The 27759-nt window shown below is 39.6% G+C and overlaps 1 protein-coding gene and 1 long non-coding RNA gene across 6 annotated transcripts in view; one reads left to right on the forward strand and one right to left on the reverse strand.

Annotated features, from left to right (window-relative positions):
- The window catches only part of MYH11 (myosin heavy chain 11), a 62172-nt gene that overhangs the window by 5870 nt on the left and 28543 nt on the right, over window positions 1-27759 (forward strand). For 2 of the 5 annotated variants that reach the window (XM_075105197.1, XM_075105193.1), the window contains exons 2-8: window positions 659-1020; window positions 5681-5837; window positions 14237-14264; window positions 22019-22121; window positions 23827-23847; window positions 26264-26356; window positions 27276-27339. In XM_075105197.1, coding sequence (XP_074961298.1) covers window positions 679-1020; window positions 5681-5837; window positions 14237-14264; window positions 22019-22121; window positions 23827-23847; window positions 26264-26356; window positions 27276-27339 — 808 coding nt within the window. In that variant the 5' untranslated portion in view covers window positions 659-678. The remainder of the gene's footprint in view (window positions 1-658; window positions 1021-5680; window positions 5838-14236; window positions 14265-22018; window positions 22122-23826; window positions 23848-26263; window positions 26357-27275; window positions 27340-27759) is intronic. The other 3 variants (XM_075105194.1, XM_075105196.1, XM_075105195.1) reach the window with 3 other exon arrangements.
- On the reverse strand, window positions 12165-20155 carry LOC142062590 (uncharacterized). The gene is made up of 3 exons (XR_012662491.1): window positions 20043-20155; window positions 14360-14396; window positions 12165-13733 (listed from the first exon to the last, which is right to left on the reverse strand). It is a non-coding gene; the product is annotated as an uncharacterized LOC142062590 (long non-coding RNA).

The following is a 27759-nucleotide window of genomic DNA, read 5'->3' on the forward strand; positions in this document are numbered from 1 at the left end:
AGGGGATAACTCTAAATTCCTTCTCCTTCATCAGCAGTACTGATAAACTTTCTCCTGTTTTGACCTTTTCTTATTCTTATACTTCTCCAAAAGAAATGGTATTACAGTGATTGGAAATAGTCCTCTGCAAGAAAAGTTCATTTCTGTACATTGTGGAAGACAGCCTGGGAACTGTTCTACTAATTATTTCATTATTGGACTGGTATTTCAGTAAGCACTCAACAGTATTTGGCTGTTGAGAATTTTTTTATGTATCTGAACTCAATTAACTTTGTGATAGGCAAGGGACGAGGCTGCAGGAAGCTGTTCAGTGGGTAGTCTTGGTGCAGTCCTGACAGTCTTATTGCACAGACATAGTTATGCCTTCCTTTTCTCTCTGATCTTCAGTACAGCATTAAGTAATAAGCCCAGGTGTCCTCATTTGTTTTAGTGCCATGAAGCTTTTGATTTAGGTGATTTCAGACACAGTAACAAAGGAATGAGAATCTGAACACAGATATTCTAAGCTGGCACCAAAAAGTATCTGCGTGGAAATGTGAGCTGTGACACAGGAGCTGTAGTGTTTTGGATCTACTGCATGGCAGATTCGTCAAGTGCGTTTTGCCTGGAATGTCTCCACATTTGCCTCCTTTTAAAGCGGAATATTTTGCTTCCTCAGCAGGTGTCTACTGAGTCAAAATGGCTCAAAAAGCTCTCAGCGATGATGAGAAATTCCTCTTTGTGGACAAAAACTTCATTAACAACCCACTTGCCCAGGCTGACTGGTCAGCGAAGAGACTGGTTTGGGTTCCATCAGAGAAACATGGATTTGAAGCAGCAAGTATCAAGGAAGAGAAAGGGGATGAGGTGACAGTTGAACTGGCAGAAAATGGAAAGAAAGTGACGCTGAGCAAGGATGACATCCAGAAGATGAACCCTCCAAAGTTCTCCAAAGTGGAGGACATGGCAGAGCTGACTTGCCTTAATGAAGCTTCAGTGCTGCACAATCTACGTGAGAGATACTTCTCAGGTTTAATTTATGTAAGTAGAATCAAACATGCACACAGCATTTCCTGCTGCATGATACCGTGTCCCATCACAAACAAGGTGGATCCCACCCACTGTCAGGAGTACAGTCCTTGCATGTAACACTGCCATGCAAGTACTCACCCCTCAGCAGTGGCATCCCAAACCAAAAATGTATTTAGTTCACTTTATTCCCCATGACTGTCCTGCTTTAATAATTGCTTCTTAATTAAAACACACGAAGGTTCCTTCCCCAAAGCCTGCTAATTCTGAAAGGGTATTGTTGCCTTGGAAAGTACTCTCCAATAGCTGAGCAACACCTCAGTCCTGCTGTTTTGAAATAAATAAGTCAATAGGGACTTCTGAATTACTTCAGTGTAAACCTGAGCAATTTTCCAGTAACTTGCAAAAAGAACATATGGCAAAGTTAAATCACGCAGTCTTTTCTCAGGCAAAACTCCCACTGAAAGGCAGCTGACAAGTGCTGGTTTGGTGGGTGCTTGAGTAAAACCTTATGTTTGAATAAATTAATAAACCCACTGGAATTCAAGTGAGCGTACTCATATGCTCCAGTGTTTACTGAACCAAAGTCATGCATCCACTAAAACTCCACCCCCTCACCCCCACACCCCTGTTGGTCAACTTAGATATCAGACAAGTCTGGAAAAGTTACAATCTTCTCTATGTTCATGTGAATTAGGGACAAGATTATTCTGTCTCCCAGTCCACACAAGTATATTAACACGAGTGTATTTTGACATTAATAACCCTGTAATCTATCTGCATTAATAGTAAGCAAACTGCACAGTAAGAAAGCCCAGAAAGTTTCCAGGGAACTTAGCTGTTATCTTTGATTTTACATGGCAAATCCCTATGTTGTGCTGTAGAAAAGTAATCTACAGTTTCAATCTATGAAAGCGTTACTTGCATGACAGACCACCGATAAGTGAAAGAAAGTACAGAAGTAACAAGGCTTTAGAAGCAGGAGTAGAGCTTTCATTATTAATATGAGGAATGCTAAATTGGAAAGTAGGAAATGAAGCAGAAAACGAGATAGTTATATGTAGTACAACAAAGGAACTATTTAATTGTTGTGCATAACTTAAGAGCTAAGCTCAAGATCTTTCCTTCAGGAATGTATTAAAATGCACATCATCAAGATTCCTGAAGGAATCTAGACTTTCCATCTTTTTAGTATTTGAGTTTATTGGATTTTAGGTTTGCAGGTGAACACATAGACCTATGTGTTATATCAGAACATGCAGCATTAATTATTAAAATGGAATTTGTCTGAAAATGTTCTGTGTTGTTGCAAGATCTAAAAAGAATTACTAGAAGAATAGTGGATAAAGTGGGTGGAGTTTGTTTCTTTGTTGTTGCTCTCAGCAACATTCTGCATAGATGTTCCAGGATTCCAAATATGTTTACTTTGTGGATTTTTTGTGGACTTTCACTTTCCACAGGAAGATGAAATTCATTTCAAAAAGTGGATAATGCAATTAGAAATCAAAGAATTTTTCATGGAGACATAAATGGAAGTGTATCTGAAATTAAGTTTTCTTTCACAAGAGACTAGATTTTAAGATGGTGGTAAATTAACAGTTATAAAGGAATTATTTTGACTTGTATTACAACAAGTTATTAGACTTTCAGTAACCAAAAACTACCATAAAACTGTCCAGCCATACAAAGTGCTGCCTTCCTAGCTGATGCCATACCTTTAAAAAAATAAATAGGGGCATCTAAACAGAATTTGAGGTTTTGTTCTCATCCACTTGCAAAAGTAACTGTAAACAACTATCTCCTGGCTTTGCCATGCAACGCCTACATTGCCTCCCTTGGCATCCCACAGATAGAAAGAAAATATGGCCATAACATTTTCATCTTTAGAGCATCACTGGCACAAAAAAGGATTCCCAATGCCGCTAAAGAAAAAAGCTCACCTAGCTGGTGGGAAGGTGAATCAAATCATCTGCCCTTGCATTTATATTAAATAAAAAGATTCAGTGCAGAAATTCACAGAACGACTGTACACTGGAAAAACACCTTGGCCTTTTTCTTCATCACAGATAATTAAGAAAGGGCAAGAAGCACTTTGCCGCTAACTCGTGTTTCACATTGGTCAAAACAAACACAATCTGCCTTGCCCACACACAAATTAGACCAAAAATTATTCTATAAACATCAACAAAACAAATGCAAGTTTGGTGGCTTTGAGAGTAGAGTTTCTTGTGCCTGTACTCGCAGGCAGTACCAATTCTGCCTTCACGTAACAGTGCAAAATGCTTTCTTAAATACAGAAAACTATACATGCATACTGGAACCACAGGTGGGATTCTTCTGCCCAAACATAGGTGTTTACAACATCCATGTGTGTATTTGTGCCAGTCTCTCCTAAATACCCATCAGTAGTGACTGCCCAAGGGACACATGAGCTCGGCACTCCTATGGACACTACCCCTAAGATACCTCAAACCACATTCTGTCTCCAGACCCTCTAGGGAAAGGTATGGCCCCACTCTCTGGGCAGACTGTGCCCTGTGTCCCAAGGAGAATGATTTAAAGCACAGAAATTTCAAACCCTCCACTTTCAATCACATGCTTAGCCAAGTGGCTCATTTATCTTCAAAACATCATATACATTAATCACTTTTCCCCAAATTCTTGCAAAGCAGATACCTAGAACTACAATTAGTAAAACCAAGAGGTCGTGGTCAACTTTCCCAAGGTGAGAGAAGGTATCAGTCACAGTCCAGTTAGAAGTGGGCAAAAGCTTTTGCCCTGCCTTAATAACCTGCTTCTCATCCCTCAAAATTAGTTCTTCAAAAGTATGTTACTGTATGCCTGGGTGCACAAACAGCCCTGCACATGGCAACTGCCTAGAAATCTCAGGGAAGGGAAACCTAAGTAGTTTCCTGAATTGGAAATTTACTCTCCTATTGTTTTATTTACTTTGTTGGGAATGATTAGTTGAGTGCATACAGTGAATCTCTTTCTACTGAAAATAAAGGCCTTGCTATCCTTTCCTTAATAGCGTTTTTAATTATTCTAGGATAAAAAAACTACCACTTTTGAAGCGTATTGTCCCTGCAGCACTAAAGTTCATTTTGACACAATTAGCAGAGTTTCATTCTGAATTCCAGCATCAATGGAAATCCTGCATAGTATCTATATACCTTCCACATCAAGGGTTTTAGCTTGGGGATATTGAGAACTGGCAAAGATCTTGAGCTTGATTTTCTTGTTATCTGACTTAAGACCATGGAAACACAGTCACCACCCAGAGACTCCAGATATTCTCCTGCCCAGCACAGAGCACCAAACCTGCTCCTCACTGCTGGAGGCTGATGGATGCTCTCACCATGTTTGCTGAATACCATATAAAGTGCTCAAGCTGTGCCGAGTTCGTGTTGTGCCATTTCCTATTATGGTCAGGAAAGGGAAATCCCTGTGCCCAGAGCCAAGCCTCCCAGATGCCATTTTACAGTCCTGTGCTGCAGTGCTTCCTATGGGGGAACTGAGGCAGCTTGAGCCATCCTTGGACACAGCCCTGAGACTAAGGCGCAGCAGCAGCTGCATGCCATAAATCACTCATTCATACAGCATGGTGATAAAAAAAAATCCAAACCCACTTATGCCTAAGTTAGAAAGAGTGTAATTTAATTATTTTGGTTTTTTTTTTAAACTAGCACGGTTTTAAAACTCACAGCCATAGGCCAGCTTATAATTGCAGGTGTACTGGGATAGTGAATCTCTTGAGTTTGTAATTTTTCTATTTTTTTGTTTTAATTTTTTTAAAAATGTGAAGCTTTTGCAAACTGCTTGCTTTTAGTAACTGTTTGTGCTATATGGATCACCATCTATTACCATATGCTATTATTTCTGCTCCCAGTTCAATAGCTGGAGCTTTCCAAAATAAAGGAGAATTAAAAAAAATAAATAACAAAACCTGGATGAACATCTGTCAGCTGGTAGCCAGTGCTCTTGTTTGTTAATGTATATATTTTTATATGAATACCTTTAATTAAACTGTAAACAGAAACCACACTTTTCCTTAAATTTCTTACAGAATACCCATGTAGTGAAGGCATGCCTATTCTGTTAAGACATCTACTTTGAACTTGAGTAATTTATTTTTTTTTCAAGGACTCTAATCAATCATTATTTTCATATGGTGTTCATATCCCCTTTTCAAAAAAATCCTTCTTCTAACATCAGTCCAAGCTTCTTCCCTAGGTTTTCAGTTTACAGAATTTGGCACCGACGTGAGCAGAGGACATACTCTGGTATGAAAATACACATATAAAGAAATATTATGAAGTATTACAGTTGTTACATCATCACAGATAAGAGTGATTCACTATGTACTGAAAATAACCTAAGTCAAGAAGCTCTAACATCAGATGTTAGAGTATGTTGAAGTATGGCGTTTCTACAGATTGCTGAATTCACATACTTTCTGGCAGTTTGTTTGTTAGAAATAATTACTTGTGCACTTGGAAACCACCCATATACGTACATTCAGAAATCACTGCTTCATTTGTTACACTAAGCAGAATAGAAGAGAGTGTTATTTGCTAAAATCCTGTTAGTTCAATGCAACCGATGCCTGTGTTTCCCAGACTAGACGTGGCACGTGATATTAATTCTGGTTTTTATTTTCATTTCCTTGCAGACTTATTCAGGTCTCTTCTGCGTGGTGATAAATCCATACAAACAGCTGCCCATTTATTCAGAGAAAATTATCGACATGTACAAGGGAAAGAAGAGGCACGAGATGCCGCCCCACATCTATGCTATTGCGGACACCGCCTACAGGAGCATGCTGCAAGGTAGGCAAGTTTAATGCTGCAGTTCTTAGAAATTGCTGCACAATAACATGGGAAAAAAACACCTTATAACTCCATATGAGCTCCTGCAAGAAACAAAGCCAGAACGGATCTGTTACGGAGGGCGACATGGGCTTTCCAGAAGTTTCAGAGGAATTCTTTGGCAGGAACAGCAGTCCACAAACACTGTGACTCAAAAAGGAAAAACAATCCTTTTACCCATCTGTGTCGAAGCATGTGGGAAGGTTTCAAAGACAAGCAAATAGTTTTGGCAAATACGGGCATGGAAAATGCTCCCTCTCCACCAGTGGAGACTATTCCAAAGTTAGCTGCTAGCACTACTGGATCTGTCAGTGTCGCTCCTCTTTCCCTCTCCCCTAGCAAAGCAAATTCAAATAATGTTTTAGGGCTACTTTCGTTATAGTCTAATGCTTTGGAGCCCTAAGTTGAGATGTACTCTGTTTTCTAATTATAACAGCAAGAAGCAGCAATGGGAAAGAAGTAAGGCCCCAAACGGTGCAAACAAAACTTTCAAAACTGGCAGTGGTCTCCTCCTTCTACAGTCACTACTGACAGATATAGGGGTTTTTGCTATAGGGAAAAAAAGATAGATTTAGGGATGAAAAAGCTGTAGCAATGAACATATGAGGTTGTAACACCTACAGTCTACAGGGACATGACCGGTTGCCAATTCACAGTGACCTCAGGTGCCCCAGGAAACCAAGACTCCGTAAAATACTTTGAAATTTAAATGCCCTCATAAGGGGCCTGATCGTGCTGAAATTCTGGCCAGTAACTATGGCTCAGGAAGGTTTGCAGGCTTGGCATTAATACTTCGGGCTTCCTGGTTTGGAACTTAAGAATTTAAGGGTTTATGGCTTATGGGTTTTAGATCTGACTGGGGAAAACAATAAACAGCATCTAGAAATTCCAGTTTAGCTGCTAGATTGCTACCTGGTATTGATTTCTTTGTAATAATTACATACAGACACAGAACAGTGATTGTTGTGAGACATTAACCCATTTAAAATCACTTTGCACTTCATCTGACTACACAAATGAAATTACACAGCATTTGGCCAGGTGCACAGCACATTGTAATCCCAATGATTGCAGTACGCCTGTACTTGTCCTACTTGAAATATGAACCTGATAGGTTTACTAGAAGTTACAAGTAGTCAATTAAGCATATCACAGTCAGTTGCTGTTTTCTAAACCAAGACTTGGACTAGACAAAGCCTTTCCCCACAGTGAAAAAAGATCGTCTTACATGTGATAGGCTTCCAGGCAGTCTAAATTGCCTGATCCCAGGCAGACATCTACTGACTGCAAATACTAATCAAATCCTTATCATTTTGGTACAAGCACTATATATACAGACAAACACACCAATGGTGACTGATATCAAAGGCACCAAAACAGGTCTTTCCCCTCAAAAAATATCTTGAATGCTCATATGTACTAATTGTAATACTAACAAAATAATCTAAATAACAAAATCCTTAAAACCTCTGAATATTAAACTCCTGAAGATTATTTACTTATTTAAGTTGATTCCCTAATTATAACTTAGGCTCCTAACTTTAGAATCCTACCTTTTCAGATATACACGTGTTCAAAATATAATTAAACTCTAAACCCAGAGCACTAAGTATTTACTTTACAATATCAACCTTTTTTCTTCCTATGACTTACATGACATTTCTTTTCTAGAGCTATTTCAGTTCCTTTATTTGAGTGCAATCCAGAAGGCAGAGCTACAGTACAGCAGGGAAAAAGGATCAATAAAGCAACAATAAAAGGCATCCTGAAAACAGACCTTCCTCCTTATTGTACCAGCAAAGTTATTCATGAAGACAGGCATATAAAATGTGTTTAGGACTGAGGGAACAGGTGCTTTTGGAATAACACAATTCAGTAAATATAATTTTTGATGTAATCACAGTTATAAGGAACTTACTTGGCATAAGCTTATCCCACTAAGCCACAGTCACATATCTGTCTTCCAGATCATCTCTTGAGCTCTGCATCCAGCACTGTCCAGGCCTCTGAGCAGGCCCTGAAATCAGAGCAGTCTTCTTTCCTCAGATCCCTTATTTAAGCAGCAAGACTTGCAGGGGAGCTGTGCAAGAAGCTTCTGGCTCCTGCAGGTCATTAGCAGTGTTCTCATTCAGCTGTGGAGAATACTGCTGCTTGTCCCTAAAAATGGGATGGGGAAAACAACTAGGAAAAGGCTACAAGCTCTCTGCAGGAAAGAGAAAAAGCCACAATACTACAGCCTATGCTGAAACAGGAGAACTGTTTTGGCCTGACAGGACATGAGTTTTCTGCTTAACATGAAACTAGTATCAGCCTTGTCTCCTGTCCTTCCTAACACGCTCTCCCTAACAGTGGTAAAACCACTGGAGCTGGCTTGCCCTTTGCTGTGGTCATTAACTGCACCTAGAACAGCCTGGGTTCAGCTGTGACTCCCAGGCTGGGTGCTGGGAGGAGGAGGCAGCAAACATTCACGCTCCTTTCCATTCACTTTTTTGGTTCTCATAATAATTTTCTGGCCCCACCAACTCTTGGGGATGCTTTATGGCTCATTATTCATGTGCCCCCTTTGCAAGGAATTCTCGAGAGCAGTGAGGAGGGGGAGAGCAAGTAGAAAGAAAAGAGAAGGGAATAGATCATCAGTTGAACCTTTAAGAGAATGCTGTTCCACTGCCTCCCATCCTAACCACGCACAGCTGGCACAGCAGCCAGGGAGTGGTCCCATAGGAGCTTGCATCACAAGCCCAGGACACCCACGCTTTACTTGCTTATTTACTTGCACATGCCATTTTGGAGGCTCTCCATCTCTGAAGAAGGCTCCAGCTGGTTTTAAAGCTGGCCTTTTGTTTGTAAAAACGTACTCATGTTTTGTGCATAAAACTAAACCAAACCTCAAAATAACTCCAGTTATTCAGCCAAATTGTATTCACATGAGTAGAGTGGTGAAAGTGGGCGTCAACATGAGTGTGTGCGTGTGCACGCAACATGTATAGACACAGAGACTTTCATAGTTTTTCATAAGCATATTTGCAAATGGAATATAAACAAAAATTCTTACTTATAAACATGGATCAGGGCACTGACTGTTTTCCTTGTGAAATGTCAGTATTGCTCCTTATCTGGGAAACTTGCATAGTTTCTTCTTGGCAAAGTAAAATATATCTTAGATTCATGAGACTGAAGAATTACATTCTGGTACTTCATGACCAGGGCCACTTGGCCAAGAGCAATCAGCTTGTTCAGATGTCTGAGGGAACCCGTATCCTTCAGTGAATTACATATCAGTGTCTGCAGATCACTGGTTCTATTGCAGGCTCATCATCTGGGAATCGCAGCCCTTCACATTCTCGCCCTCTCCTCTGTTGGCACGAACATCCAGCAAAACTCATGAGCTGTGCACACTGCACTCCTCCTCCACTTTAGAGAGTTACTTGCTTAATGTATTCATTAGGGATGATGTTTAAGTCCCATCAAACTTGGTAATAACACTTAGCTACGGTTAACAGAAATCAGATAATTGGACTTTCTTCTAATTATGCAGAAAAGCTGACAGGACACAGGAATTAACTGAGGTGTTGGCTGGGCAGAGATAAAATTTCCACTTGTTTTAAGTGGTTCTGAGTATCTAAAACCCTTTTACAAATCAGTCATGCTGTCTCATGCTCAAACTGGGATGCTTCTTGAATCTACTGATTAACACGTCACTAATGCAGTATGATTAGTGACCAGGCACAAGTCACTGATGCTCATTATCAGTCAGAACAAGAATTAACTTTATCCACTTTAGTCTTCTTTAATCTAAAAGGCTAAGAGAATATAATATTCCACAAGAGCATTTTGTGCATGTACCTGTCCCCAGGAACTGCCACACTGAACTGGGCCCCACTCACTGTCATTACAGATAAGCTGGCTGACTACTACTAGTACTACTACTACTAGAGGCTGTGATCCTAAAAAATCACCCTATGCTTCTGTGCCCACCTGTCTCTCCTGTGTTTCGGATGAAGTAACTCCCCAGTGGCACAGCTGCCACATGAAGGCCTCAGCCCCCTCCTGCCAACTCTTGCACTGCCAGCACCAGCCTTCATGCAGTCATGGAATAGAACTACTCCAGGTGAAACCCACCCCTTGCTTATTGCTGAATTAGTTTTAAGGTGGGTCACCCCTCCCTGGCACATAGTGTGCTGCATGAATGCTGGGTGCAGCAGCAAGGAGAGGGCAGTGCAGGCCAGGGAAGAGGAGCTGGAGGTGGGTGTATGACTTCTACTTGCCACACTGCCAGCTTCCAGGGATGATGGAGCTGAGACATTGGTCCAGTAAGGATGAGTAATTATGCTGCCTTCTGCCATCTTCCCTGCTCACAGCAAATAAGTGATAAACAATACAAATGTGAAAAGTCAGGTTATTTAGCAGTAGTAATAGATATAAGTTCCCATGTGAATGATTAGGTTTTTATTAAGTTCTCTGGCAATAAATCATCATGGAGAAGATATATTACAGCTTTCTGCAGATTCAAGAAGGTTATCTATTTTCTGCAAAGCCAATTTTATGCAAGCTCAAGTTAAAGATGGAAAAACAAACAACCTGGTTGTTACTGGGAGGTATGGGAGGGAAACATGGTTCCCAAGATCTTAGAAAAGGAGGCTGCTGTGAAAAGCCGTCTGTTTACTGTGTCCTTAGCAGGACTGTACAGAAATGTCCCCTTTAGGCAGTGTAGTTATTAACAAATGTAAAGAAGCAGTAAGCGAGTGTTGGAACATGGTTTCAGTCTGGTTTTTTCCTTTTATGGTAAAGCTGCCAACTTGCTGCTTCACTGTGATAAACCAGCTGATTTTGTTTGTGATTAAGCAGAGCTAGCTGGTCTATCAAGAACAGAGGGGCATATGAGTCTTACAAGCAATCTGGAGGTGTTTGGTGAAAAAACAAAGCAGATTACAGGGAAAAAAAGAAGTCAACTGCACATTAGGAAAGCTGGTGGGTTTTAGAATGTAAATGTAGATTTCTATGCTATTAAAACCTGAGGAGAAAATTTTAAAATGTCCAAAACATCTAATATAGACATACAGGGGGTGGATGATAGTCTCCAGGTAATGCCAGATTTTTTAAAAAGTCATTAATCAAAAATATATCAGTAGCTAGATGATATATTTTGTTACTTTTTAGGCCCCAGTAATTATTTTTAAGGAGTTTTATTTATGCAAGTCATTCTCTTCAGATAGATCTACACACATAAAGTGGCAGGGTCCCAAAATAGGGCACCGTCATTTCTATATAGAATAAAATATTCCAGAACTGAATAGGAGCAATCAAACAGGAGAGCCTTTGAAAGTAAATGAGACCAGTGTCTGCAGTTCAAGGCATAACAGAATAGGATCAGATTTCCTGATACATTTCATCCTTACCTTTGCAATTTGTTAGAATTGCTGAAGGAAAGAGAGTAACATCTGGAATTCTCCCTCCGTGAATGTGCACAGGGCAGTTTGGCAGCATGAGGTTTCACAGGACAGGCGGCACAGCTCAGCAATGCAGGGCTAAAAGCTTTGAGACTTCATATGGCCACCAAACACAAGGGAAGTTAGAAAGGGATAAGTCCAGTGACCAAGAGAGAAGCTTGCAAGAATGCCATGGGGTTATTCACCTACAGAGAACAGGCAAATCACATCGGTTCAATCCTGGAAGCCTTTCAGGCTACAAGAGAAAGATGAAATCAAACAAATAATTTTGATTTTCCCTCCAAGAACTCCCAACCACCCTCAAGTAAGTTGCTGTCAGTCAGAGTCCCAAAGTGCTGCTTCACCAGAATGCATCCTTGGAGAGCCAGCAACCACCCAGCAGTCCCTGCTTTCAGTTTGACTCCTTCCAGGACCAAAGACCCACGATTCCCTTTGTTCCCCTTTCACTCCCATTGCAGCAGGATTTGTTCCCTGTACCTGCATGAAGGGCTGGGCTGATCAAGTCCAAAGAAATTCAGTTAACTCAGGCTTGGCTTGCACAGCCTTTTCTTTATCCCAGAGGGCACTTGGTGCAACTTCTGACTTCCTAATCCTTCTTCTGCTCTTATATTTCAGCAAAGCTGCCCATACACATGCACTCATGCAAACCCCTGTGGTGGGCCAGTTTATAGGATACCTTCAGGAGGGGTTTTTCACTTAGTAGAGAGCAAAAGAAGGGCACCAACAGGAGCAGAGTAGTGAGAAAATCCTTGGCTTGGAAGAAACCAAATTTATCTAATGTTCCCTGAGCTCAGAAATTCCACTGGCAACTCTGAATCAAGGAGTCACTTTTATTTTCTTTACGGTATTTATGGGTTTGTGATGTAATATCATTATATGCCCATGGTTTCTATTTACACAACAGTGTATTTTTAGCAAAAATTCTTCCATGTTCTCACTTTTTAACTTAAAAGAAAGCCTAGCTCATATCCTCCAGTAAAAAATAAACATGGCTTACAGGTCCTCTCCTCTCAAATATTTATGTGGAAGAGTCCCACTGAGATTATTACAGACAAATATCTCCAATAGAAATGTAATGAGTTATTTTGCACCAATTTACCAAATAAAGCAGAGAAGTGGCACCATTTGTCATGTGAGTGATCAATAAAGCAGTTAATGTTATAGCTACTGAAGAACTGGGAGCAAAAAAGTTATTTGATATCAATCCAAGCCACAGCAGAATCTTCTACTTCTTTTCCTAGACTGGCTGTTGTCCAAGCAACAATTACTACTTGCAAGCTTAATAGGTTGAATTTTTATCTCCATTATCTTTACACAGTACAGAAAGCTTGTTTATCTCATGGAATTTATTACATACAGTGTCAGTGATAGGGGCAAGCATTCAGATAGGTATCCCTGCAAGCCCCCCACCCCGCACTGAATAAAAGGAGGAAGGATTTCATGTCTTAACCTCTGACGAGAGGCTCCACTGGGCTAATGCTAGCTCTGCGTCTGATAAATAATGCCAAACCATACAAAAACACTTGCTTCTGCCTTAATTATCTGTCTGAAGCCTCAGATTTGTAAACTATGCATTCTTTTCAAAAATGTATTTGACCTGCCTGGGAATTTATTTTCCTAAGTCAGAAGATTTTTCTGCACTCTGTACGAGGCAGTCTGTGACAGCCTCACTCAAAGAAGGGCCAACTCCAATGCCAGGGCAGGTTGCTCAAAGCCTTGTTCAAGTCTACTTCCAAACTGCTCCAAGGTGGAGATACCACACCTCTCTGGGCAATCTGTCCCAATGTTTGACCATTCCCACAGGGAAAAAATTGGTCTACTTCAGAACTGATTGCAGCAAACATGCTAGTCATGCATCTTTACACAGACAGCAAATTGTAAAGCCTACCATCACCACAGACTTTTCTGGAAGTCTTGCTTCAATGGAGCTTTACAAAATAGTTTAGCATTGGGGACTACATTATGAAACCTCAGTGGGTGTTCATCATCCATCACAGCCTAGAGATCTTAACCTGAGATCAGCCTTTTGGTAGAAAATTCTGTGTAAAAGTTCTGAAGGTAAAGAGGAACTCTGACTCCAAAAGAATAAACAGGGAGGAACGTTGCAAGATCTGGTTATGGAGCTAGGATGTAATCCTAAACCTTGCAGCAGCATTACAGTGTACTGGACTCTGCTGTGCAGAAACCTCTTATGTGCCTCACACAGCAGAAATAGAGATTTTTGTCCACCTTTTTATAAAGTCTGATCCACAATGTGTTTCATGCTGCTGTTCATAGTAAAAAGCATGGAGAATTCTTATGTACTTGTCAACATGCTCTTGTAAAATTCATGAAGTATCTTGTTTTATCTTATTCTTTGGAGGATATTTCAGAGCAACTACTTGTCTCTTGATAAAAGTTGTCTCTCAGTCTGAAATGAAATAGAAAGTACATTATTCAGGTATCTGAACTGCTCTGCTTTCAAAATTTGAAACTTTGCATGACCAGCTTAAGTCATTTTAGGTTTTGATGCCTTATCTGTCCAGACTTTGTCTCAACTGGGCTGCTAGCCATACTTCATAAGCGTAGTAAAAACTTGAGTCTCAGGTTTGACATTTTCAATTATAATCTTCTTATAGAGAGCCTGATCTTTTTGCTGTCCTCATTACAGTTCATCTCTAATGGAATTTACAAAAAAGTGTTTTTGAACTCTTAACCTTTTGTTCATTTTTTTGTGCAAAATATTTCCATTACAGATGCTTATTTAAATGGAAGGGCAAATTAAATAAGATGTGAACCCAGTACTTTTGACTAATCATGGATTGCCAGATTTTGGAGGTCCTGGATGTTCAATGTAAATCCTTATAAATGTAAGTGCTTCTGTCAGGACATAGCCATTTTCCCTAATTAATGGATTTTTTTCTTTCTTCACAGATCGAGAAGACCAGTCTATCCTGTGCACGTAAGTAAATTAATCTATTTCAGTATATCTCAATATTACAATGTCTTTCTTTATTAAAAATTGATTCAACTTCTGATGGAACTTATTCTCCTCACCTTCAGTAAGCTTGACCTCCAGTCCCAGTAGATTTACCTGTTGATAAAATAACAAGCAGGTATCAGTGCCATAGGAAGTCTTCAATGCACAAAGTTAGTTCTTTAAATTGTCTTGCTGAATTCAGAGGTTTAAGAGGTTACAGTGAACAACTGAGGAGTGTGGTTGTAAAAAAGCATGTGTAGAGAGAACATGGGATTTTAAGAGGTTCCTAGAGGAAACTGAGAAATTGAGAAAAGTGAGGAACACAGAGCATCCTGGATATTTACTGAACTGCTTTTCATTTTTAGCTGTTGGTAACTCACCATAACTTCCTAATTTAGTTGCCATTGTAGAAAAGTGCAATCTTTTATGTCCATGCTGGGTTTTGGTGCTGTTTGCATGTACTGTAGCTAGAATGAGGAAGGCTTGATACCTCTCTGCTGGCAGTGGCCACCCCTGGAGCCTGTGCACGTGTTGGCCAAGAGGGCTCAGCACCACTGTGCAGGTTGGTCTTTACTGCAGTCTCTACGTAATAGGTTTAGGCAATAGTGAAATGCCAGCTAAGCCAGCCCTGTTTTGAGCTCTGATTCTTCTACGGCCCAGCTTGCTGAAGGCCTCCTCCTTAAGTTTTGACCTGCCAGTGTTCGGATAGCACTAGCATGGGGGTTCAGCTGTCGTATCATGGGTTAGGCAGTGATTTTATTGCAATAAGGTTCATTGTGCACAACTTACTACACCACAAACTGAACTGGTGTTAGGTTATCTGTCAAAATGTGGCTACTGACTGAATATATATATATACTACAGCTTTTAAAAAGCACTGCTACTGATCACCAGCCATACAGTTACTTGTGAGTGCCACTGGAAAAAAATCATCACCTAAGAAAAAGTAAAAATTATATACTATATCTGGTACCATATGGGCTAGCAGAGCTCTGACCTCTGTTGTAACAAGATTTCATTACCTGCAAATATATCAATCAAGAATTTCTCAAAAAATCATTAATACAAAAAAGAAATCTAAAATTTATGCAGTTATGACATTAAAATTGACCATCACTTTGTTCCCAGGATGAAACATGTCATGGTAATGAAGAATAATTTATGATATGCATTTCCTCCTTCTTTTCCTGTACTTCAGTTTATTTTTCCATTAGTAAATCTTCAGATCTTCTCTTAACTTTGGAACATTAGAATTTTTAAGAAAGGGGCTTTCTTTTGCAAATCTATGCCTTTTTGTTACTGAAAATCCATTAAAGGATCCACTTCTGACAGGTACCATATATTTTTTAATATATAATTTTTATATATTTTATATATATAAAAATATGAAAATACTTTTTTTTTTCACCTGGCCAGCTAAGCTGGAAATGTAAGGTGTTTCACACCAGTAATATACAAAATAGATAGAACGAATTGTCCTTCCCATTTTGAAAACAGCCACAGTAAGTGATCCATTGAGACATTTAGAATAACTTCTGTATGTTGGATGGCCATCATGACCCACAGCTCAAAACAGTCCTCATGCCTGTCTTTTAAACTAAAAAGATTAGTCAAGCTAAAACCAACACACACAACTTTAACCACTACTGGTTTATCATCCTGATGGCCTTATTTGGCTGTGCAGAAAGAAGAAAGTTCACTTAGCTTTCAGCTGGGCAACTGTCAAGCAGAAGCAATTTGTATTACTTTATAGAATTGTGGTGTAAAATTCTAAGAAATTATCTTTTTGCCTAAAATATATAACAATAACTTCATGGCATTGATCATCTTAGATGTCTTCTTTAAATGCCTATAGACTCAAACTTTCCAAGGCCTAGTACCTAAACTGTAAAAAAATGTAGCTGTAAGGATGCACATACAAATAGTTGTGGATGCTGCCAAGAACTCACTTATGTTTAGTGATGTTGCAATGTAGAGTCTGCATTCTTCCACTTATTGCTACCCATCTCCCATTTTTTTGATATTTACTTTATGGGAATTCAGCAGGATAGCCAAAGTATCAGTGACAAAATGCAAGCAGAAATTGTGCACTTTATTTTTAAGTACTCCATGCTGTGTGTTTTGTACTACTACTGTGAAGTTATTCCATTCCTAGTAGAGCTCATCTGGAAGCCAAAGGCCTGGTGGGGTGCTGAGTACCTGGGAGTCGTCTGACATGCAGCTGGGGCATAGGCAGGGGCATAGATCTGAGAACTAGGAGTGTTCCTGTGTTTCTGAGTATAAATATACCCATTCTCACGACTTGACTCTTAGCTCATTGAACCTACCCTCATGTGGTTAAGTATTGTTTTCATTCTCTTCCAATCCCTACCCTTTGTGTGATTAACTGGTATGTTTAAAATGCTCCATCTGTCTTTAATGCTCATGTGTTCTAATGCTTCCTCAGAATTCCTGTCTTTCCTAGATTTTATTATTTCCTCTACATTTTCTTAATAACTACACGCATACTGCCTTTGATCTACTCTCCTTTGTGCACACATCCTTTCTGCTGTTAGCTCTTTCCCATGGGCAGCATGACTGAACAGCCTCTCGTGTCATTCCCTGGCAGTTGTTCTCTGCCATTTTACAGTCAGCCTTAAAACCCCACATCCCATTATGCACGTTTACAGGCTGCCTTTCTGGAACATAAGAAACTTTATACCATGGCTGTGCTTACTAATATATCTGTGGCAGCATTATTGTAACATGACATATATTATAAATATACAATCTAAATATACAATACTGCACTAAGGGTATGAAATCTTATTGGTTTAGGTGTCTGAAAATTAAGGCAGTTAGGACTTTTCGATCCTTGTGTTTTGGTCCCTGTACCAGTCTGGGCAGCCTCTGCCACTGCCCTGGCTATTGGGATTCCCTGAAATTTCTGCCTGCTTTTGGGCATCCCCCACTGCAATCTCTCTTCTTGACACCGGCGTTTGCCATGCAATGTTGCCGTGCCATGTATTCACTCTCGCAAAGACCATGCTGGTCTATGTTGACCAGCACATTAGATATTGCTGAAGGAAAAATCCCAAGAAATCTGCCCAGTTACTCAGAAACCTGAGCAACCTTGCTGCATCAGCAACTAAGCGTGAATTGGACTAAGCAATGGCCAGTGAACAGGCTTGTGACGGTTGGACTTGATGATCCTAGAGGTCTTTTCCAGCCTTAATGATTCTGTGATTCTACTCATTCCAATGTAAGTAAAGGCATCAGCCCTCGAAGGGGAGCTCTGGTGTTTAAATTGTTAAATTTTTACAGATACAAGTGGATCCTACTGGAGTTTTGAAAAGGTTTTTTACTAAAAATTCCACAGATAGTTATTTGCATAGCTAAGCACATGAATGTTTTAAAGAGCTCCCCTTAAACCTGTCTAATCTTGGGTTTATCATATTTTAGCCTCTTTCTGAAAAAGTAGGTAGAATATTTTCTAGAAAGCAGATGTGGCTAAAAGGACTGCGCACAAGCTTCAGTTAAACAAGAAACCACCTTAAAAGAATGAGAAAAAAATCTAATCAAAATTCTGAACGTTGGGGGTAATGTGAAGTCTGTGAAAACAAATGCTTATTAAACATTTTATAATCAAATAGGTTCTTTGTTACCTTTTACTTTTTTTTTTATACATGCATTTAGTTTGAATAGCTTCTATCAAAACAAAAGGTAGCAGGGTGCTATTTCGACTTAATTTGATACAGTAACAGACAACATACTGCGTGAGGCAGTGACCATCCTGCCCTTTTCCCCTTCCTCCCCCTCTCTTTTTGGGCAAACTCTCCAGAGCCTCACCCAGCCATGGGACCTCAGCTCGCTTTCTCCCCTGACACATGTCAAGAAGCAGAGCCACCCAGAACATCCTCCAAACTGCAAAGCTCCATTAGTCAAAAGACTCCTCCACGAGAGAGCTAAACTCTTTTCTTTCCCAGCTCACTAAATCTCAAAGGCTGGAGCTGGCAAGCATTGCTGCCTGGCCCTTCTCCCACACAGATATATTGTATAGCTCTAGACCCAGGGTGGAGCTTGGTGCTGAACCAGCTCAGGCTTTTTTTGGAATTTTTTTCTAAGTAAACTAGTAGGATCAGTGGGCTGGCTTCTGAGCCGGGTCTCTAGGAGGGTACAGTTGGTCTAGAACAAAGATTTTCATTATCTTTGCACATCTCATACTGCAGGATGAAGCCTACCAAGCCCTAATGTGATTTAGAGCACCTCATTGACTGCACACAGGTTTCCTGCACTGCCAGCATAGCCACATTAAGAGATGTGTGAACAGTCAATTTTTGTGGTTCATTGCTTCCTCAAACAAATGCTGAAAATAAATTCTTCTGATAGTTTTAGATGTTTCCAGGAGTGGAATTAGGCTAAGTCTTATAATATTAATATAGAAAGCTTTCAAATTTTCAACATAAGAATACACTTTCTAAACTGATTTTCCCAGTCAAAACCAAATGTTCAAGAGTCCTAGCTACACCACAAACACCCCATAACAGTGAGGCCAACTTGCTAGTCTCACCTTTTCCTAATTTGGAAACTTATTCTAACTGGGATAATTTTCATTTAAAGTGAAGGTAATTGAGTCACAGAGGATTTAGTAGCTCATGTAGCACAAAAACTCTGTTATAGCTGAGTGCTATATATGTGAGCTTACACGCTTTAAATCCTGTACTGTGTTCCTAAAAAAATGCCTGGCAAGAAATGAGGGAAGAATACAGTTAAACTATGCCACACAATGTGACAGTGGTGTTTTTAACAGAGCAAGCCTGTAAGTGTAGTGGGCCCTTTTGCTCTGGGAAAGCCAAGGAGTTTCTTACGAGGAAAACATGTATGGGAAGTAGATTAAGTACTGCTGTTGGGGTGATCAGCAACAGGACCTGCTTTTGATCTGGGTTTTTTTTGTTGCCCATCTGAGCTGGGTGCAAAGAACAGCACTGGCTGTAAATATGCTGCCTCTCTGTATGGCAGGCAACAAGAATGATTTGAGATGTTCCACGTAAACAAATGATCAGTCTACTCCAAAAGATCACGATTAGGACAGTGATAACAGCATTTATATGGTGAACTCCCACTTTGGAACAAAGTTTAGGGCTAAAGATTGAGGAAAATGTACACTGAGAAGAGAGGAGCAGATGCCTCCTGGGAGGAACGCGATTGTGTATGGTCCATGCCAAAACTGATGAAAGATGCTTGCAGGAAAAAGACTCATCTTCAAAAATTCAATCACTGACCTCAAGAGAGCATGTAGATTCTAAAACAGGTGGGATTACTCATACCACCTCACAATGAAAGTTGTTTCTGCCACCCAAGAAATGATGGTGCTTCAAGGCAGATGCAGAGAAAAACACCAACATGACCAATTCTGTTGCAGTTCAATAGTTCTAGGAAGAATTTGATCCACCTGTGAAGCAAACTGAGAGATTCACATGCTCTCCGCCTGCTGAGTCTTTCCCCCTGTAAGCTTCTTGATGTTTAGAGGCATTGATCCTGGTCTAGCCATTCTTCCTCATTAGTTTTCAAACAGATGGTATTTATCACTGAGTTGAAATCTAGACCTTGTCATACAGCTCTGATGAAGGCTACTAATATTGTTTAATGGATACTTGTTTATCAGACCTGTCTATTGTCATGCACATTTTAAAGTTATTTGATGTGTTGAAGATTTAGATGTATTTATCAGCTATGGACATTATTCTTCATTAGTTATTGACTTCAGAGATTTTTTCCTACTTGTAGCTGTTGAGATCCTGTCTGGTTTCCATTTCATGTTGAAGCATTTTCATTTCATGTTGAAGAACTTTTTATCGTCCACTTCAAAAGGAAGTTACAGCCTCAAAGTCTATCTGCAGAAAAGAGGAAAACCCTCAGCCTGTGCAGGAGCAAAGAGTTAAGGATGAAAGCACAGAACAAAATGTTAAGTAACTTAAGCATTGCAGTATGGTAGGATAATTACAAGTAAAATGATGCCATATATGGTAATACTCACAGGGATTCAGGGGAAAGCCAAATGATGGGCACAGTTGCCCTGGGAGAAAGGAAATGCAATTCATGTAGCGATGAACTACAAATAACCTTTAATAAAATGGAATAGTTCAAAGCTCAGGGTTTGTTTGAAGAAAGCTTGGGGGTTTTTATTTTTTTCCAAAGAAACAAAGTTGTAAGGTAGATTTATTTGAAAACTTAGTATGCATATGTCTTCAAATTGGTGTGCTTGGTTTGGAATTGTTCCCAGGACACTTAATTTTTATCAATAAAACGTGGAAATGTTTTAGCACTGAAGCCCAGGCAGAGATGAATCCAATCTCTAAACTGTGCAAATTAACCCAGGACTTGTGAAAAGGAACTTATTAATCTCAAGTATTTCTGGTTAAAATTCTAAAAGCCAGAAGAAACACTTCTCATTGTGTCATAACTCAGGCAGGAATTGTTTCTGGTTTCCTAAGGTTTACATCAATGTCATCCTGTCTTGAAAGTTCTGCCCAGCACTTACTAATATTTTTTACATCCATTTGTCACTGGTCCCTTGGTAGGGAAAATTAACTCCTATATTTCCTAATTAGGAAAAGAAGCAGAACTGCAATGGATGCAGCTGAATAGTTTCAGCTTCAAAAGGGTTGACAAATATCCATGGGATTTCTGAATGTATTGTTCTTTTATTTTTAAACCCATTTTAATTTAAATCCAAAGACAAAGAGGTCCAACTTACATTTAGACTGTTGCCCTACTCATAGCACTAGCTTGATACAGTTGAGAGAACCAGTTTATTATATCCACATCCACTTTAATGCCCTTTTTGATTGCTGAGACAGGACAGTAGAAGAACATTTTCGTCTCTATAATCATCAGAGCCAAAGGTATCTAGAAGACATGAGACACTGTAATTGACACTTAGAGAGGGAAAAGTAGGATAGAAATGTTCTGAGAAAAGACTGTGTAAATCTGGCCCTTGTACCTGTATTCTGAAAACCAGTATTTTACTTTAAGAGAGGGCTTAACAGTTGTAAAGAAACTTAACCCTGGAAGTTCTCTGGGAGATGGAAAGTTACCACTGCCTTCCTGCTTCACAAGGGACACTGCATGGAGCACAGCCAGATGCCAATTCTGCTGGTCAGACACGTCCCCACACAAGATGCCCATTACTGCCCAGTTAGCAGGGACACCTCAGGTAGTCCCAGCTCTGGTCCCACTGAATTCAAGGCGCATTTGAACATGGAGTTCAGCTGAGGCAGGATCATTCGCTTATTCTCCAGCACTGATACAAGCTGTTAGTCTACTTTAATGGCAGAGTTTCAGAAGAGAAAATTATTGTGTTACTGCTGATGTTTTTTCTTACTGCTGTACCACATCATAGTTAATGTTGTATTTTTTGGTCTTAAAATACAAGCAGACTCTCTGCCAGCTCCACTTCTCATAACTGTTCAGATGCTGCCAAAGCAAGATGAACTGCCGTTCAAAAATGCATCATGTTTTAGAATTGCCTTAAATGGTCCAATGTCCAGTCAAAATACTAATGGGACAGAGATATAGCTCTGATAATGCATTCTTTGCATGCTGAAGTCAGGTGGATTGGGAGAGATGGTGTTCTGGTGTAAATACTAGCTGAGCCGGACAGTTTCCAGTCCCGTTTTTATACACTGAATACATCACGTGGCAGAAGGAGTCCACTAGTTACCTACCTTCTCTTGTGTTATTTTCTTTCCCCTCAGAGGTGAATCTGGTGCTGGCAAGACAGAAAATACCAAAAAGGTCATTCAGTACCTGGCTGTTGTTGCTTCATCACATAAGGGCAAAAAGGACACCAGCATCACTGTAAGTGAGCTCTTCCGTATTCAACTCTTCTTCAAGTCTGTTAGGATTGTACTGAGCTGACTGTGCTAACAGCAAGTCAACATCTGTGCCTTGCCAAATAGGCGACATATTAAGAGTACACAATTACATCACAGCTCTATGTTTATGGAAAAAGACTTTTGTTTGACACCCACTTAGGCATCAAATCAGAACGTACTTTGCTAGAAAAGAAATATTCATAGCTTTCCATATGCATAGCACCTATTTATATCCTAGCATGAAGGCCTTGAATTCTGCAAGGGCTCGGGTCCTTATTTTACCCTTGGCCCCTGGCAACTAAGAAGTTTGGGAAAGCCTTTAACTAACACATTGTCCAACTGCATCACAAAGCTGTATACCAGCATTTAAACTTCTGAAGTTTCAATTGGCTTTGTTAGCAAGCAAGTTTTCTTACTGACTAGGAAAGAGTCCCAGTATAAAACCTGCCTTTTCTTTTTACTCCCCTATCAGAGAGAACAATTTTGAAATGCACAATCTTTTAAAGTACTTCGTTCCTTCAAAATTTATAGCAATCTTGCCTTGGTGACTGAAGTTTGTTTTCTTGCTCTGAACCATAATACGAGCTTATACCTGCCCAGTTCCTGGAGATAATTGGTGTGGCTGAGGCTATCCACTGCCTTTGCTGTTTTCAATGATAAAACTTGAGGTCCTATGTCACTTCCAGCCTTTTGAATGTTACTCAAAAACTTCTGAAAAAAACCACAGCAATTCACTTTTATGACAAAACAGGCTTAATTCAGGAAGACATTTCAGTGTGTCCCAAATGCAAGACTGAGACCAAAATAAGTAATTAGTAGGGTAGAGGGAAATGAAGTAAAAATCTCATGACCACACCTGTGCTGGGTCTTGCAGCTGCCCTTGTGACCCCGTGTGCCAGCAGACAGAGGACTCCAGAGCACAGCATGTGCAGCCTGGCCTCTTCAACCATAAATAATTGTTGTTTATGTACAGCAGATTCTGCTTTGAGGCAGGGGAGGGAGTACATGTCCCTTTGGGTAGTATTTTCTAGAAATCTCTGATTACATTTAGTAGAAAGAGTTCAAGACTAAAGGCATAGTTTTCCATTGTTGAATGTTTATGCAAAAAATTATTTCTTTCTACTGAGTCCTGCTCAGGGACTGGGGGAAATGAACTAGTGATTTCAAGGCCATTTCTAATGGGCATGTAACTGCAGTTGCTGCTGACTCCTCTAAGGAATTACGTGATTCTCAGGATCACGCTGGCCCTGAGACAGACCTGAATGCAAATATCCACCAGTTGTTCTATAACATGCTGACAAATAGTAATTCAGTGACTGGGACTACTGACATTGATTTCAGTCATTAGAAAATAATGAATAGCAAAATGCCTCAGTCGCACCAGAGAAGAACTAGGGATTTATCATAAAAATATCTGCCTTTGCCTGGTCCTGGGAGACTAACCTGGGTCTGGATCCAAATCTCATCCTTTTGCTTCAGGGTTTTTTTTCCCTTCAGTTAAAATTCTCTATATATGTTAATGGTATTTGTACTCTTGGTATGTCTGCAATAGATTGTTTTTATTTGTATTCCTAGTTTATCTGCATGGAAACTGTGTATTGGTTATTTTAATACAGGAAAAACAATAAAAAAGTCTGTGTAATGGAAATGATACTGACACTTGTTTTATACCACATTATTCAATACAGCAAGGTCCATCTTTTTCTTACGTGAGTAACTTAGACTGTTTGATGTGTGTTTAAGGCACTGAGTGTAGATCTGCATGCTATTGTTGCACCTCGAAAATTTAAGAGAGATTTTGTTGAAATATGTTGTATGATATGATAAAAAGCAACAATAGCACCAAATGCTCTCACAAATCAACCCTAACTGTGTCAGGCTCCATGGTAAAGAATGAGGTCTGACACAGGCAGGGTCATCTTTCAAATATCACTCTCTTCTATACGTGTGTGTTCAAATTGCCATAGTTTGAATGAAATTTCCCACAATCCTGGAAAAGCCACTCAGCCTGAAATTCAGCAACGTGATTTCTGAATGGAAATACCCAAATGCTTTCTGTGCTTCAGGTTGAAATTTTTACGACTCTTGTGAAATAATTCCTAAACCTCACGGTGTTTGATTGATTTGTGTGGCTGCATGCTTTCTATTTGATATTGCTTTCAATTTTACATTTTCATGTAACTGTTGAGAATTGTTCACATCCACAAAGGTTAGCATGTTCTTAGCTTGCTGCTATGGTGTGTAACAGAGCAATTCTCACTGCAGCTTGTGTCTGCAGGTTGTTACAGCAGTTTCTTACAGGCCCTCATAGGCCCTCCCGTACTGTGGTGTGCCGTACCAGCATACCAATGCTTTGGGAATATAGGCAGGTTTCCTGGCATATTCTTTCTGTTTCTGTGACAGGCAAATGGGATTTTTTTTTTTAATGGGGTCTTTTTTCCCCCCATTCTGCCTGCTGCCTCTCCGATTTTAGCTATGACAAAGGGCAATGTGTTGCCCCTGAGTTAATTTACTACTTCATTTGACAAGCTCTCTGCAAAAAAACCTAATTCATTGCTGGCATAGGCAACTCTGTGGAGTCTAGTGGACTTACAGCCACATACAATGCTGTTAATTTGGAGCCACAGTTTTATACCCCAAGTTTATGGCATAGTTCAGTTCTCACTAGAAGCAAGTGGTAGCTGTCTCAGTTTAGCAGTCAAGGCTCAATTTTAGCTATCACCCTCTGATTTGAGCAACACCTTGTGCTTGTAGTCGAGTTTTAAGGTCTACTGAATATAACTGGAAAGAGTTGCTCAGTACAAAGAAGCTTCAGGGAGTTTTAGGAATTCATTACTTACTCTAAGACTCATGTGTTATCTTGTTTGGAAATCTTTCTTCCCTCTTCCTTCAATGCTTAGGTAGTTAGTTTGGGGGATTTTTGGTGGGGTTTTTCTTTCCTTATTTGCAAAATGCAGTCTTGATACATGCCTTAGCTCTCAAAAGATCTATGCTCTCAGGAAGGTGCTCGTTCTCCCATCTCATGACCATGCAGATAAGTTTAGCCATTTGTTAACAGCCTTTTGCTTTTTAATGATATTTTTGAGGCAGCTCTCATCATTGCCACATAAGTTACAAGACATTCAGGAATGGCATTTAGAAAAAGGTTACCAATTTTGCCCAGTAATTGGGAAGCACTTTCATTTTCCAAATTATTTCCCCTAGATTCAACCTATATATTGCCTTATTTTCTAATTAAAATTATTTAAATGATATCATACTATCTATTAAGGACGTTTTCCTTTTCAGGGTGAGCTATTTGAAATAATGCATGTTACTGCAGAGTAGTACTCAAAGAGTAGGATGACAAGAATCAAATGTGAAAGTGAGTGACCTCACAGGACAGAGCTGAAAAGTTAAAAAAAGCAGTGTTCATAAGCAAAGGAGTTTTTTCAACTTCATTGATTTGTTTAGAAATAGGAATATAAAGTGCATGCTTGTTTCATTGCATGATTTGTTTCATTAGCAATTACCAATCACAGTTAACAATATAATACAAAGTTTGTGTGTTTGCATGAGAACTCATTATCCTAGTTTGAAATAAATCAATGCATTTCCATATTTAACCTAAATAGCCTTGCATGGATCATTATTAATAGACTTGATGAAATCTGCTTTGTAGCTTTGTGCTGCATTACATTAAAATGATTCTCGGCAAGTTATTCTAATTACATCGTCATTTGCTAGCAAATGATCTCAATAAACTAACTTGAAAAAGACATGCTAGAGGTTCCTTTAAGAATATCCCTTCTAAAAATTATATGAAACTGGAAAAAAAAAATTTTACATTGAATGACCCTTTTTTTTAAAGAAAGGCCAGTCATGATTTTAAACAGATTAATCGACTTTGATCTGCCGCAGGCAACAGGGCTGGAACGGGGTCATGTATACAGGACAGCAGTCAACTGCACATATATATAAACACAAAGATTAACAGAGAATGAAAACAAATCCACATGAAGTGCAGTATTCAGAAGAAAAAAAAAAGGCTTAAATTATCTTTCACATATTTCTCCAGTGTACATGTGTTGGTTTTAATTAAGTAATTATGAAGTTTAGGGTTAACTGCATCTGAATGAATTCTAGGGTGAGCTGGAAAAACAGCTTCTACAGGCAAACCCTATTCTTGAAGCTTTTGGAAACGCCAAAACTGTGAAGAATGACAACTCCTCCAGATTCGTAAGTAGGAAAAATCCAGTTGGGTCTGTCGGGGGGAGATGCAGCATCTTTTAAAACACGGTGTACAGACAGTGGCCCTCATCAGTGCTTCTCTCTAAAGAGCATCTTAAAACTAATCCCATAAAAACAGTTTAGAATTCCTCTCTGAAATAGGAATTTGGCCTTATAGAAAATGAAAAATCAAGGTCAAACTTGACAGTACCATTGTCCTCTCACAATTTAGCAGTCTATGTGTGGTCTTCCAGAGTCAATTCCTGCTCCAGGACATCACCACCTTCAGAATATTTACAAAAAAAATCTGTACTTTCTTTTTCTTTGCACCACTGTTGAGCATATATCTCATAGGGTATGACTGTTACTTAGCAAGAGTGGTTAATATATTAAATTAAAAACTAAAAAATAAAAATAAAAAATAGTCATAAATGTTCAAGTTACAATTATGTGAGCTGAGCGCTGTCACTATTTGATGACGCTTTTTCTGGGAGTGATGGCAGATGCTTGTTTTCCCTGCAGACCCTCCTCTCCCACCTCTGCTCTCTCCCTGCAAAGTTCATCTATGCAGATGAACCTTAGTAGAGGGAGTTAAGCAGAATCAATAGTATTCCCTCATTGAACTTGTTGAAATCAAGGTAGAAAATAGATGTAGTCTTATCCCCACCTTCCAAAGCCGGGTCCAGTAGGGATGACTTCTTTCCCTCAGTGCCTGAATGAAATGTGGGGGGAAATCCTGCAGAGGGAATATCAGAGAAGTTAACTTCCTTTCAGGCTTTTCCATGGGTTTTCCCAGCAGAAGGGAATCAAGCGTGTTATTCTTGAGAGGATAATGCACATGTCTTACTAAACAGACTAAATACTAATGTTGGAAAACCTGGCATAACCTGAAAGAACAGCCCAATCTAGATCTTCTTTTCATTCACAGGGCAAATTCATCCGCATCAACTTTGATGTGACAGGCTACATTGTCGGAGCAAACATAGAGACTTGTATCCTTTTCAGTAAGCTGCACTGGAAGCTAACTAGGGTGAGCAGAAGAAAGTAAGATAAACAAGCTCCATCGCATGTCTAAGAAAGGCAAATATTGCTGAGGCTGGTATAAACAAAGATGGAAGGAAGTGGCTCCATTTACACTGTTACCAGCTTCTCAGTTTTTCTTACTCTTATGTTTATATTTTCAGGTCTGTTTTCTCAGCCATAGGAAAGTGTGCTATTCCCCATATACACTTCAGAAAATGGAAACGCCATACTAAGGCAATGGCAGGGCACTTTAAGAGCAGAGTCCCAATAATACAATAATGGGAAAAGATTGTTTTGTGGTTAAGATTGCATGTGATCTTGAGAACTATGCAGTCATTTTGCTTTGTATCAGTGTGATCCTGCATGGATCACTCTGGTCCCCTGTGGTC

This window comes from Phalacrocorax aristotelis, chromosome 10 (genome assembly GCF_949628215.1).
Source record: "Phalacrocorax aristotelis chromosome 10, bGulAri2.1, whole genome shotgun sequence".
Classification (NCBI taxonomy): domain Eukaryota; kingdom Metazoa; phylum Chordata; class Aves; order Suliformes; family Phalacrocoracidae; genus Phalacrocorax; species Phalacrocorax aristotelis.